The sequence below is a fragment of the Carassius carassius genome, chromosome 16 (assembly GCF_963082965.1).
Source record: "Carassius carassius chromosome 16, fCarCar2.1, whole genome shotgun sequence".
Classification (NCBI taxonomy): Eukaryota; Metazoa; Chordata; class Actinopteri; order Cypriniformes; family Cyprinidae; genus Carassius; species Carassius carassius.
Genome location: NC_081770.1, coordinates 18,490,226 through 18,504,901, shown reverse-complemented (window position 1 = coordinate 18,504,901; position 14,676 = coordinate 18,490,226). Strand labels below are relative to the sequence as shown.

General features: G+C 38.8%; 1 protein-coding gene across 2 annotated transcripts; it reads right to left on the bottom strand.

Annotated features, from left to right (window-relative positions):
- Positions 1-4,486: 4,486 nt before the first annotated feature.
- LOC132159754 (diphthine methyl ester synthase-like) lies at positions 4,487-14,441 on the bottom strand. 2 transcript variants are annotated; one of them, XM_059569350.1, is made up of 8 exons: positions 14,341-14,441; positions 14,033-14,188; positions 12,160-12,284; positions 10,982-11,090; positions 8,327-8,447; positions 6,573-6,612; positions 5,034-5,137; positions 4,487-4,858 (listed from the first exon to the last, which is right to left on the bottom strand). In XM_059569350.1, exons 1-8 carry the CDS (start codon positions 14,350-14,352, stop codon positions 4,626-4,628), a joined length of 900 nt encoding a protein of 299 aa, XP_059425333.1. In that variant the 5' UTR covers positions 14,353-14,441; the 3' UTR covers positions 4,487-4,625. The 2 variants fall into 2 exon arrangements, with proteins under 2 accessions (XP_059425333.1, XP_059425334.1); XM_059569351.1 differs by having other exon boundaries at positions 14,317-14,413.
- Between the last annotated feature and the right edge of the window lie 235 nt (positions 14,442-14,676).

Here is a 14,676-nt window from a genome sequence, read left to right as displayed (position 1 = left end):
CCCCAAACATGTTTGATAAAAGAAACCTATATAAATAATATATATACACTGTGTGTATATATATATATATATATATATATATATATACGTGTGTGTGTGTGTGTGTGTGTATGTATATATGATGTGTATAACATTTTAGCTCAAAAACACTTGTAACAATAAACAACAAACTAAGTTACACTTATAATTTAGTGCGAAACATGTGCTTGTGCTTCACTGAGGATCTTGTTCATTCTCGGTGGTAGGGAGGAAACAGCAGTGATCAGACTCTTTTCCAGGCCCAGTCTGTTTCTCTGCTTTGTTTTGATCACGGTCATTGCAGAAAATGAGGCCTCACACAAATATGTGGATCCAAAGGGCAGTAGCTGCTGCAAAGCTTTTTCTCCCAGCTCAGGGTACTCCTTTTTTACACACACCCAAAACTGTGTTACAGTGGAGTTTTCATATTTCATCCGTAGGCCATAGTCAGATGACACATCCAAGAGTTTTTCCTGGTGACAGAGAGGGAGCTTGTTTCGGCTTTCTTCTGACAAAAGAAATGGGTTTCTCACCCAACTGAGCTGTGCAGATTTCTCCTCCATATCAGGAAAGTATGAGTTAAAACTCACAATCAGGTTGGCCAAATGTTCCTCTATGATGGACTTCACTGGTGCTCTCTCCACATCTTCCCTGGAGAGGAAAGCATCCACCTGAGAAAAGCAGGTGAGATCCCCCTGTACACATGCCCGTTTCCACAACTCTGCTTTCTTCAGAAAACCACCCACCTTATCATACAGGTTCAGAACGTGGGTGTCCTTGCCCTGAAGACACACATTCAGCTCATTCAATTTACTGAATATATCTGCCAGATAGCACAGCTTTGCAAGCCAATCTTTATCTTCAAACAGGGTGGCATATGGAGATCTTTGCTCTGACAAAAAGGTGTGCACCTCCACCCGTAGTTCCAGCAGCCTGCTCAGTATTCTCCCTCGAGATAGCCAGCGCACTTCTGTGTGTAGCAGCAGTTGCGTGTGTTCTGCTCCCATGTCCTCACAAAGGCGGTGAAACAGTCGTGCATTGAGTGGCCTTGACTTAATAAAGTTAATCACTTTAATGCTGTCATTCAAAACGTCATGCAAAACAGGACTTATATTTTTGGATGCCAGTGCTTCCCTGTGTATGATACAGTGATTCCACTGCACTTCTGGATGTTTACTTCTAATACGCGTCATGAGCCCTTTAACACGGCCTGTGATTGACGCGGCTCCGTCAGTGCATACACTCTTGCAGTTTCTCCAGTCCAGCTCGTTTTCAATGAAGAAATTATCCACAACATTAAAAAGGTCCTCTCCCGTTGTTTTCCCCTCTAAGCTCTTGCAGAAAAGTACATTTTCATAAATGTTGTCAATATCCACATACCTCACAAACGCAATGAGCTGTGCCTTGCCACTGACATCGGTCGACTCATCAAGCTGGAGTGAAAATGCTTCGCCAAGTTTTCCCACAACTTGTTCAACAATATCCGCTCCCATTCTATCTATTCTGCGGGAAACGGTGTCATTAGACAAAGGCACCGTTTTTAATTTAGCCGCGGCATTTTTGTCCAGCATTGTCTCAGTTAATACAACGGCGGCTGGGAGTAACAGGTCCTCAGCGATCGTGAACGGCTTTTTTGCTTTAGCCACGAGCAGTGACACCGCATATGACGCCTGAAGTGCTTTGGCTGATGTTGTGGAGATTTTTCGCATTGTTTCCTGCGATGATCTAAACTCAGCAAGTTTTCTCTTGAAAAAATCAGGTGGCTTTCCAACATGACACTGATGTTTGGTGTTGAGATGTCTCTGCAGGTGCGCCGGTTTCATCGAGCTGTTTGCTAGTTTCTCCCCACAGAAAAAACACAATGCTTGGGGAGGGTTGCCGTTTGTTGCCGTGAATCCCATCAAAACATACCCCTCCTGATATTGACGGTATTTTGTTGGCTCCAATTTGGCTTTCTTTTTTTCTTCATCCTCCCTGTTCTCCGCTGTAGTAGTGCTACGTTTTAACCAGGATTTCATTTATGTCTGTTTATTTAGCAGCTAAGCAACTGATTTCCCGCTCGGCGTGATTAAAAAATTCTTCTTCTCTGATTTAATGTTAGGTATTTACAATCACATTTAAAATAGAAATATTTTATTTAAAGATGTGGTTAACATTTTATTAAACTTATTTTCGTAATCATGGATGATTTTGTATCTTTTAAATTAATTTATTAAAATTTATTAATTTAATTTTTTATTTTATTTTTTATAAATCTCACGTACCCCCTACAGTACCGCAACGTACCCCTGGGGGTACGCGTACCCCCATTTGAGAATCACTGATCTAAAACAACCTGTTTTTAAGGGGCGGGCCCTTTAAGGCTTGTCAGAAATTGGCGACTGTTATGATTGGCTAACGTCATTGCATATGAAACCTTATCAACGCCACCATGCTATTGCATGTGAGTGTACTGACAACATGATCAAAAATAAAATGGTAATTTCCAGACATATCAATATGAAATCATTTACTTGCGGTTTTTGACTGCAGCTGCAGTCAGATCTAGTACCGCTTTATTTTTCAGCAAATGTTTCTCTGTGAACTCTCCATGACACTGTGCCTAGTTTACAAAACAAAATGGTCCAACCAATCCTCAGAATTTATCATAGACAGTAAAAGAAATGGACACAGCGACCCCACTGGAACTCAATTGAGACAAGTGAAGCCCATTTTTAGCGATGTTTAGCACTTCCGTTTCTGTCGCGCAGACTCAAACTAAGCTTGATGACGTCAGCAACCTGTCTGACGGATGTAAATCTTTTAGTAGCTGTGCGTGCAAACTGCCATCTTTAATCTTGCAGAGACGGCGTGCTTGAGCGGGGAGTTCTTTGGCGTGAGTGAGCAGGAGTAAGTATTCTGATTAATTATTTTGTATAGTATTTTAAAATGTAACGCCAGGGCTTGTATCTATGGGCTTCTCTCTTGATGTCTCCCCGATTGCCTGCGAGCTTCTCCTCCTGTCTGTACGGTAATTTCTCTACTGTGCGACAGAGAGTCGAGTGGTTATGATGCAATCATTAAGCCTATTTTTACAAAAACTGTTTCTACGGGGCCATAATGTAACATAGAAGGTAAGCCCTTTATACATTTTCGTGTATCTTTAGAAATAAATAATGGACAAATGGAATCTTTAAACGCCTCAGATGTAAAGTTTTTCGCTAAAGTGACGCGAAAATGAATGGGAGTCAATGGGATGCTAACGCAAGTGAAGTTCTGCTACAAGATGGCGGCACGTGGCCGACTTCAACTTCCGGTCAACTTCCTTCCCGCCTGGAATTTATGCAAATGACTGAGCCCCTGCAGACAGATCCTTCTCCTGTGACATCACCTGACACCTCGGATCAAAACGAGCCATTTTCTGAGGGTTATTACATAAATGCTTTTTATTGATGATGAGGACATTTTAAGTTACGAAACTTGCAGGATGTATTAAAGGAACAGTCCACTTTTTTTGAAAATAGGCTCATTTTCCAACTCCCCTAGAGTTAAACAGTTGAGTTTTACCGTTTTCGAATCCATTCAGCTGATCTCTGGGTCTGGCAGTAGCACTTTTAGCTTAGCTTAGCATAGCTCACTGAATGTGATTAGACAGTTAGTATCTCGCTCAAAAATGACCAAAGAGTTTCGATATTTTTCCTATTTAAAATGTGACTCTTCTGTAGTTACATTGTGTAGTAAGACTGACAGAAAATGTAAAATTGCGATTTTCTAGGCTGATATGGCTAGGAGCTATACTCTCATTCCGGCGTAATAATTAACGAACTTTACTGTCGTGGAGCAGGCGCAGTGATATTGCACAGATATATTACACAGATCTGTAAACCCGATCATGTCTAAATGCAACACGTGAACTTAAATTTGTCTTTGTATAAATAAACCAGACCGAGGCAAACTACTTTCTGACAATAGCAGATGCAATTCATGCTCACAGAAATTAAATGAGAGACTACAAACAAAACCACAGGTGTAGATGAAAACAGACAAACCACATGTAGGCCGTTGATGTGGTCAGTGGTGACGAATTGAGTGTCTTTATGGTACGAAAAAATCAATCTTCATCCATTATGACATGCTCAAAGGAATCTCAGTATTTGCTTTTATCTTATTTATATTATTGAGAAAGTTCCATTAAGAAAGGCTCTTGGTACGGAAACATTATGCCAATTTCGAAGAAAGCTCAATTTCAGAGGCACTAATGCAACACAGATGAAGTTAGTCCACAATAAACTTTTCCATTTCCTCTATTTTTAAGGTAGAATAAAGTTTAAATGATTAATTCCACTATTTACTTTTAGACAGCAAGAACATGACTGCCACACGTCAAAATAATCATCCCACTCTCAATCTAAATCTTTTAATGTAATGCAACCCTTAACTGACCGGTGCTTTAAGCTTAAAGTGGTCAAATTTGATCTGGAATAACAATTATGTCATTTGCATGCTCTCCTGACCCTCCGGCAGCTCCAGGCTCTCACGTAGACCGACTTTTACTTAAAAAAAAAAAAAAAACCCCAGGAGCACTGAAAAGGGAGCTTTTTTCTTGAGGAGCACAAGCTTCTTGGATATCAAGAAACGTATGTGGAACTATCGGTCATCTTCAAGGTCTTCAATCCCTCAGGACCACTGAAGAGTTTCAACATGTCCACCTCCAGAGGGTGAAGGTGTCCACTGATGATCATTGAGTGAAGTGGTCCTCCCAGGTCACTGGATGCCAAATCTTGCAGTGTCCCAGAACGGATGGTCTGGTCCTCGGCTCCAATCCGAGCCAGACCGACACACACTGTGTCTTCGGTCATAGCTGCATTGAAGGAAAGAACATAGGATAAACCATGAAACCAAAGCTCACAAAGCTTTCAATCAAATCTAATCCAATTTCCCATCAGTGCTTGCCAGAGTTAGCCAGACGTCAACATGGTTTAACCACAAAGTTTACAAAGGTTTTCATGCAATTTAAAAAGGTTTGCAAGAATTACCCAGTTCCTCGCCCCGATCCCGTCTGTTCTGTAGTATCTCCAGGAGTTGCTCAGCTGCCTGAGCGACAGTCATGTACCTGGGAGGCTCATAAATCTTTCGACCCCTAGAAAGAGAGGGGATTGGTAAACTTTAAGGTGAGCAGAAGTATCTGGTGTCTTCTACTAATTTGTCTGGATCCTTGACAGTGTCAAAATTAGTTAATGCACTAATGTTTGAGGAAAACATTCCAGGATTTTTTTTCTTCATATAGTGGACTTCAATGGGGACCAACAGGTTGAAGGTCCAAACTGCAGTTTCAATACAGTTTTAAATGCATCAGTACTTCAGCCTACGCCACATGTGACTTTTCCAATGCGGCTTTTCCAATTTGACTACATAATGCAAGAAGTCATGGATGCTGAGCCAGTGCAAGACGAGCATCTGTGGTTAAAATGTAGCACTTTTTTTTTTTTTTAGAAAATGACAGACTGTTTTGCTACACAAGGACCTTATTCTTCGGATGGGATTGTGTAGAGCCCTTTGAAGATGCACTAAAACTGCAATTTGGACGTTAGACTCTGTTGAAGTCCACTATATGGAGAAAAATCATGCTTAATTAATTTTTTGACTGAAGAAATAAAGACGTGAACATCTTGGATGATATAGGGGTGAGTAAATTGTCAGGAAACTTTAATTCAGGTTTGAACTAATCCTTTAAGTTTCCGGGTTATCCCAGAACATTGAGCAAGTAGGTTATATACTCCGAATGCTTTACTTAAGGTGCATTAGACATTAATGGACCAATGGTCCATCATTGATGAAATCAGTCAACTTAAGGAAGTTGGGAGACATGCTTTGAATTTCTTGTTGGGGCCGTTTTCCCCTCCATGCAGTGAAGGGCACCAACCTCACTGGACAAGCATCTGACTGTGACCAAAATCAAGCAGCATATGGTTATTCCATTTCCGAGTAATGGTACAACAGTGCCAATAAATCTGGGAGACATTAGCACACTTTCCAGCCTTGAACAGGGAGCATGCACCAGGCCTAATGCTCGTCTCCTTATAGCATACATAGTGGAACACTAAACCCATTTGGGGTTTATGTGGATTGGATATAAAATTACACAAAGTGCATGACCATGGGGGAGATAATTACAGGACACCACGAAGAGAGCAAGGAGTTAACAACCGTCTTCAACAATGATAAATAATTCAACATCAGTGAAGGTTTTTCAGAAAGAATTTGAGTTCAAGTTTGAAAGCAGACAACGAATAAAACATATTTCTGAAGGTTTCAGATGGGAAAATTATATTGTGGCAGTTCTGGAGGCGGACCAGGGAAGGTCCATGATAACATATCATGCGTCCAAGTCAAACAAGCTGCCATGGTTTTTACTTTTGTTGTTTTTTTTCCAACTCAACCAGTCTGCCCCCCAACAACTTGCATGAATGTTAACTCAATGTCTGCTGAAAACCACAAAACGACCCTCCTGGAAAGCAACACAGACTACATATAAATCAGCAAAACCCCACAGAAAATCAGAAAGTGAGTCTTACCTCATTAAATTCTCCATGGACTGCTCTTTGACTTTGATATCTGCGAAACAAGGGAGTTGTAAGTGTTGTACAATACAATAAGCTTGGGTTTTACAAACTAGGCCTCTCTGGATGTTTCTGTCACATCATAAATAGTAGGTGCCCCTCCATCTGGGACTGTTAACCCCACGTAGTCTGGAGCGTGAGTACATTTTCAGACTGCACCTGAGAGGGCCCCATATTGAGAACAAAGACAAATGTACAAATCACGACCAGTCATGTTCTCGCACCATGTCTACAATGAAAGTGTCTACTTTAACCTCAAGATGTTCATAAATAATGGACCAATCGGATGAAAGTTCAAGGCTAAACTTCAGCTACAGTAAATTGGGACTATTTCTTTGTTTCCTACTTTCTTTATAAATGGAGATTTGGTATCAAAACTGATTTGCATGCATTTTAGAATAGCATAAAAATCTATCTTTTCTACATAAAAGCATCACAAATTATTTAAATTAGTAGGCTAGAAACCAGAAAAATGACAAATTAATTGTTAAAAATTTTGCACAAACATGCAAATCTAAACAAAACACGTAATTAATTATATTTGTCAAAAAAAAAAAAACAGGGAGATTCATGATTAATGAACTTTATTTCTGAAAAAAAAACTGAAATTGGGAAACTGACATAAAATTTACAATCAATTAATTATATTTGACAAAAACTTTGTCATAAAATGAAAAAAAAAATAATAAAAGAAAAAGGGAACTGACAAATCCACAAAAAAAGAAAAGAAAATGAACATTTGAATGAAGAATTTATTAATGATATTACTGATGTTTGTAAAACAATATCACTTTAATTTTTAGTTGGACAGGAAAAAGCGGTTGGAGTAGCAGTGTAGTGAATCAAAAACTGAAACGGAACAAGTTCATGTTACAGGGGTAGACACTGTATTGGACTACTTTTTTGGAATTATAAACAAATCTAATTTTATTTTTTAATTTAATTTAGAAACACCAGCAAATAAATTGACCAATATTTGCCAGCTTGATTAATAGCCCATGTCTTGTTAGCAACGTTATGATGAATGGATGCAGTGTATAGTCCGTGTGTTTTGTCTATGTGTGCTTTTGTTGTGTCTGCAGGTCATTGTATTAGAAAAGCGCACTAGTGGCCAAGGGTGGACGGGGAGGTGGCCCGTACTCCGCCTTCCTCTGTTTGCTTTTGAATAATGAGGTTAATAACCCTGATCCCTCTCTTGCTCATTTTTGTCCTCGCTCTTGCTCTCCGACTCCTCAGCTGGGAAGCACCTGGGGACTCCCGCACCTCCCCCTCTGTCCCACCAGCCAATGAGACATGACCTCAACCAACAGACCACGATTTTTACCAACATTCATTACCAAAGACGCCTTCCAATGGGAAATCCCACTGGTAATTTGGAAAACTGGGGTTTATTAAGAATTGGCTGGGAATCTCCATGGCGCAGAGATATATAAACGTAAATTATTCGTGACCATCTGCCTTGGGGGTACCAGAGCGTTTGCAAAGGGCCCAAGTTTAATGTGCGCCCCAAAGGGAAATGCCTATTTGACGGGACGTCAAAATACAGGGGTCGTCTCATCTGGTTTTGACACATTCATTGCTACAGTGATTGTTAAAGATGCAACACACATACATGCTTGAGGACGTGAGCCAAGGGACAAACCAGGGAATCTGCCATTGTGCCACATCATATAACTTTCTAATCTGAAAGACTCAAAGGAAGTGCTTACCCAGCAGGCACAGCGTGTGCAGGCCCATATCCCTGTTCTTTTTGATCTTATCGTAGAAGCTTTCAGGTCTCCATGTGTCCGTCCAAAACACAATGGACACCGTCTCCCCGAAGTTGTACAGCTAAGGAGGAAAATGCAACCACATTCATACTTTATTTACTCAAACTAGTTCTTATTTTGCATTGATCACTGTGTACATGAGTAGCCAGCTCTGTTTAGCCACCGAAAAGGTGCTTCCTGTTATTCAGTAAGCATGACATCATTCTGAACACTAGAGTGCCACACAGCTGACACAACAAAGTGACATTACAGCAGGCAGACTTGTTACTGGTTACTTTAGGTCCTACAGACCCTCTGGAGCACATATTACTGAGATATGAACATATACACATAGAAGTTGTCCCACATCTTCCAAGTCTAGGGGTGTCCAGTTATGCTCCTGGAAGGCCAACGATCTCCAACACACTTGCCTGGAATTTTCTTAGGCCATGTCCACTAATACATTTACGTTTGGAAACGCATCATTTTTTCCTTTCATCCACACTGAGACAGTGTTCCAAAGTGGATACATTTGAAAACGCAGTTTTCGCGTTGTAGTGTGGACTGTGAAAACGTAGGCTTTTGAAAATGATGACGCAAGATTAGTCACGTGACGCATATTATACCAATAGAGATAAACGTGTTTATACTGGTATTGTGCATGTTATGTGCTATGCACTTTCACACTATTGCTACAGATTTGTTACTTTGTTAACTCTTCATATCACAGTCCTGAAAAAAGGTGAAAGCAAATTTACTTGCTATCGCTATTTGCGGCAAAACATGAGGGTAGTTACGTTTTACATCAGACACACAATCGTGAGAATGTGATAACTGGGAACGTCAGTGAATGAGGAGTTCTTTTCGTAAATAAAATAAAATATATAAAATTTCCTGTCAGAAAAAGTGCATGAAAACGTCTCATGTCTGTTCCATGTTTATCATTTGCAGTGAGCTTTTTTGAGGCTTTACGCATGCGCAGAAAGCAAATTTAACGTTTTCTTATGTTTCTGTGTGGATGAGACACTTTTGGGAAATGCTTGAAAACGCTAGTGTGGATGGAGAGCATTTTAAAAAGAAAACGCCATTTTCAAATGTATCCGGATTAATGCCTTAGTGAGTCTGGATACCTTTGATGCGTTTCCACCGAAATTACCCAGAACATTTGTACCAGGAACTTTTTCCCCCCAGACCTGTTGCTTTCTGAAACAAATTCATCGTTTTGTGGACATGCTTTCTATTTTTTCTCGCATGTGGTGTTGTGAGGCTCTGCAGGTTTTAGTGTGCTGATAATCAAAGAAAAGAAGATGCTTTGAAAAATGTCTTTTGAACATGAAAAATATTTCTGTCCACACAATGAAAGGCAATGAGGTCCAGTGTGTTTTGGACCCCATTAACTTTTAATTGTATGAACAAATACAGTTGAATTGTTGGTCAAAAAAATCTTCTTTTGTGTTCAGCGCAAGAATGGAAGTCAGTCAGGCTTGGAATGACACAGGGACAGAAGTTTCATTTTTGGGTGAAGTACACATTTAAATTCACATTTAAATTTTAAATTAAATTTCTAAATACAAGCTGATCATATGTTACCAATTCATCCATGCAATTTTTGCATTAAGATCTGCCACAATCAAATCAACAACTAATGAATAGAAAGTTTCCATTATATATATATATATATATATATATATATATATATATATATATACGCACGATTCTTTTTTTTTTGATCACCGGTTTCATTAGGATGCATGTCACAATGTGGAAGAAAAGATATGTCACTACGTTTCCTTCATTGCAAATTTTAAGATCATCATTCAGAATCCAATACCTAGGGAAGCAGAGCAAAATTAATCCTTCCAATACAATCTTTGGAAACACAACCAGATGACACTTTGGGTGCAGAAAGTCTCAAGTCATGCTTTTTTGTGGAATCAATTGTTGTTGATTGCTTCCAAATAGTGCATATTGATCTACACTCAAACAGTAACTGCAAAGCTTGCGTTAACCTACCAGATCCCTCTGTGGCTGAGAGCAGCAGCTGTGGCAGATGATTTAGGACCTGCTTTTTCTGCCTAAATAATATCTTTTAGAAATGGCACCGCTGATCTCAGATCATCTGAAGACTCCTATCGTCATCTGGGGCCTCTTGGTACACAAAGCTGCCCTGACAGGTCAATACAGGGGGCTGTTATTGATGGCCAGTAGGCTTAGTTGATAGACTCCGCTGGGAAGCCTATGGCACAAAGGCCGTAATGCCGTATGATAATTTTCACGAGAGACTGGGCCTGAATGATGCACGATAGCGAAGTACATTCTCTGGAAAGGACATGTTGACAATGACACCACGGGGAAGCGTTGCGATGAGGTGCGGTCGCATTACCGATTTTTCTGCAAAATTCAGTGGGCAAATAAGGACTGTTGGTAATCGTGTAGTGTTGTATAAAGCAGAAGTCACTTTCAAAGCAAATTACTTTCAGTTTGAACCAGTTGCAAAATCTGCATGGCGATATATATTTCGCACTCACATGAAATTCCAAATTGCGTCGATTCCAATTGAAATAACTGAATTTCGCTTGCAAAAATTCACCAAACAATGTTAAACTTGGGCCTTACCTGCAATCCACAGCAGCCCACTGCGTTCATGATGGAGGCATTGTGAATAACGCGATACTGAATCCCAGCATTCAACGCTCGCAGAACCAGGTCGCTGTGGGTCGTAGCTCTGAAGAGAAGAAATATAGTAGTTTTTATTTATTTTTATTTTTTTTACGTACACGTCTCTAAAGCATGTGCCAATGGCATAAAAATGGCTACTTATCAACATATGTCTTACTACGGTGTTGTGCGGTTTACAATGTGGAAGAAATCAGAATTGCGCCAAAAATGCTTATCCTTTCGATCTCGGATATATCATTAAATTATATTAAACCCACAGATTCCTAAGTGCAGGAAAATGAGGAGTCAGACCCCCGTCCCCCTCCCGCTATGTGGGCTTCGGTGGTTTGGCTGGAAAAATGCTGGAGCCAGACACTACACAAAGCTCAACCATGACTAGAAACGACCGAGACGGGAAAGTGGGGCGTAATTAGCTCATCTCTTCTGGAGAATTTCCAAAGTACCCACACCTCAGACGTCCACATCCCACTTCTCGTAAAAGCGATAATGTTGCACCCCAGAGCTTTGGTGCTCAACCACTCTTGTGGTTCTTCAGGCACAAATGTCCAGAATAATAGGAAGCATTTCCATTATTTATCTTCTGTTAGGCTGTAGAATGTGTTTTCCGATTATTTTTTCTTCTTCTGATGTTTCAATACACTTACGGAAGAAAGGGATATTTATTTTGAGGAGTGCACTTAATTGTACTCGAGGGAATTATCAGAATCAGAATGGAGTTTATTGGCCAAATAAGTTTGAACATTTCCAGCAATTTCTCATATAATTGCTTCTCTAAAAAACTGAATATAACTCTGATAGGCCAGTGATAAAGCTTTCGGGTGAACGTCTGTGTAATGTCTGGATTAAGGTTTCCAGATGAGTCATTGCATTTGTGGGATTGTGGCATATGTGATGGCAAGTTATGGGTGAGTCAAAACAATAGCAACATGAGGTGCATCATATGACAAATATGCACAGAAACCAGAAAGTTGGCAAACTGTACTGTTGAGTGTTAATCCTCATTGGCGGATCTTTTAGTTTAGTACAACTTTGAACTTGTTGTCATATATGGATTAAATATAACAGTAGAGATAGACAACTGTACTGTAGATTGTGAAGTGGTTAGTTAGTCTTACCCAAAAGGATCACCAACCACTAGAAACGCCACATCACTGACATCTGCTCCCTTCAGGATCTCATCCGCCTGTTGTTCCACCATATCTCTGTCGGCCAGCAGCAACTCGCGCCCATAATACTCCTCCTGAGACCGAACACAACGGCGCCGTAAATCTGAGTGCCAAATATCATTATTTCTGATCAACATGTATTTGAATTTCATATCAGATTGTACCAAGTGTTGCATCAAGTTATAATGCTTGATAATATTATTATTAATGTTATTGCTTGATATTATTTTTGAATAGAATTATATTTGTAAATATAAAAACATTTAGATTTTATTAATTTAGCAGATGCTTTAAACCCAAGTGATTTACTAATGACGAATACAACAAGCAATATTATGAATAAAATAAATTTCATAAAAAAAAAATGAACCAAATTTCTTTGTGGACGAGCTAAAACAAAGCTTGAAAGAAAATAATTCTGACTGGTTGTGTAAGATTTCTTTTCATTTAAATAGTTAAAAAATGAAAGAAAAAAATCTATTAATAATAATAATAATTTTCAAATCATATAGTTACTGTCAAGGTGGTGGAAAATATCTTATTAATAAACAAAAAAAAAAATGATTATGATATATATACAGTACAGACCAAAAGTTTGGACACATCTCATTCAAAGAGTTTTCTTTATTTTCATGACTATGAAAATTGTAGATTCACACTGAAGGCATCAAAATTATGAATTAACACATGTGGAATTATATCTGGAATTATATACATAACAAAAAAGTGTGAAACAACTGAAAATATGTCATATTGTAGGTTCTTCAAAGTAGCCACCCTTTGCTTTGATTACTGCTTTGCACACTCTTGGCTTTCTCTTGATGAGCTTCAAGAGGTAGTCACCTGAAATGGTCTTCCAACAGTCTTGAAGGAGTTCCCCGAGAGATGCTTAGCACTTGTTGGCCCTTTTGCCTTCTGTCTATGGTCCAGCTCACCCCTAAACCATCTCGATTGGGTTCAGGTCCGGTGACTGTGGAGGACAGGTCATCTGGCGCAGCACCCCATCACTCTCCTTCTTGCTCAAATAGCCCTTGATGCCTTCAGTGTGACTCTACAATTTCATAGTCATGAAAATAAAGAAAACTCTTTGAATGAGAAGGTGTGTCCAAACTTTTGGTCTGTACTGTATATATATACTTTATATATATATATACAGTATATATATATATACAGTATATATATACAGTATATATATATATATATATATATATATATATATGTGTGTGTGTGTGTGTACACAAACACACACATTATGATTATTTGTTACAAAATTATTATTTAAAAAAACTTTTGTCCACCAAATAATCAGTGTGGTGCATTAAGTTGACCAATTTCTTGTCATGTGACAAGACAACTATTAAACAGGAAATGATATCACAGAGAGGACCCCTGTAGAGCTTCATGATTACATGTCAAGGAAAGCAAGGTTTTTAAAAATATATTTTGACCTTTTTATGACAAAACACTGCAAGTTCAGGTCAAATTGAGTAAACCCAAAATAATATATGAAATATTATATATTTGAAAACGTTTAACACTTTTTTTTAAATGTATTAAAGCATATTTGATGTAAAATATGGAAACCGTTTAACCTTTTTTAAAATGTCTGAAATATTTCTTGGCACATGTATTTTAAACTATATATATAAAGAGAGAGAGAAAGAGAGAATATTGAGAATACGTGAGTTTTTCCTCCATCTTACGTGTATTCTTATATTAACCCAATATTCCAAAATGCAGTCATCTAGTTTTGCCTGTGATGTAAATCGAGCGGTCACCTGTCAGGATTCAGTCATTATAATGTGTTTAATCATCCACATACCAAAGCGTCCTTCCCGACGGTCAGTATGGACGTGTATGCCTCCAAATAAACACGGCTACACTGCCGGACGATCTCTAAACCTTTAACAGTGATGTCTTTACAGTCGCCCAGACCAAGACCGATGAGATACAACATCTCTACACCACAGACGACAGGCTAAATCACACAAAAAAAAACATACATGTATATGCGCTTTAAATTGTAAAAGAGCTGCCTGACGAGATACTATTATGCAATCGTTTATCAGACACTGAGAAGCTTGCCGAATACATTCAGTTCTTCACCGTTTTCTGTTATTCTGCACTCACATGGTACCACATGCAGCAACTGACAACCGGCTGCCGTAAAGCGAAGAGAAGTCCACGACAGTGTCGCGTACTGTATCCATAGAAACAGAATAAACGCTGATGACTGCTGGCTGGACTGAAACTAAACCACAAGATTAATCGACAAGACGCTCATTTTAAACCACATTCAATGTGTCTAGGATGTTGATGTAATATATATATATATTTATGTATGTATATATATGTATATATATATATGTATGTGTGTATGTATATATATATATATATATATATATATATATATATATATATATATATATATATATATACATACATACATATATATATACATACATA

Bases quoted from the DNA above. Each gene is read 5' to 3' on its own strand.
- LOC132159754 (XM_059569350.1), bottom strand. The intron at 12,285-14,032 runs GTATGTGGATGA...GTTCGGTCTCAG, and splicing joins CCGTCGGGAAGGACGCTTTG to GAGGAGTATTATGGGCGCGA. The intron at 8,448-10,981 runs GTAAGGCCCAAG...TTTCCTCCTTAG, and splicing joins TGGGCTGCTGTGGATTGCAG to CTGTACAACTTCGGGGAGAC.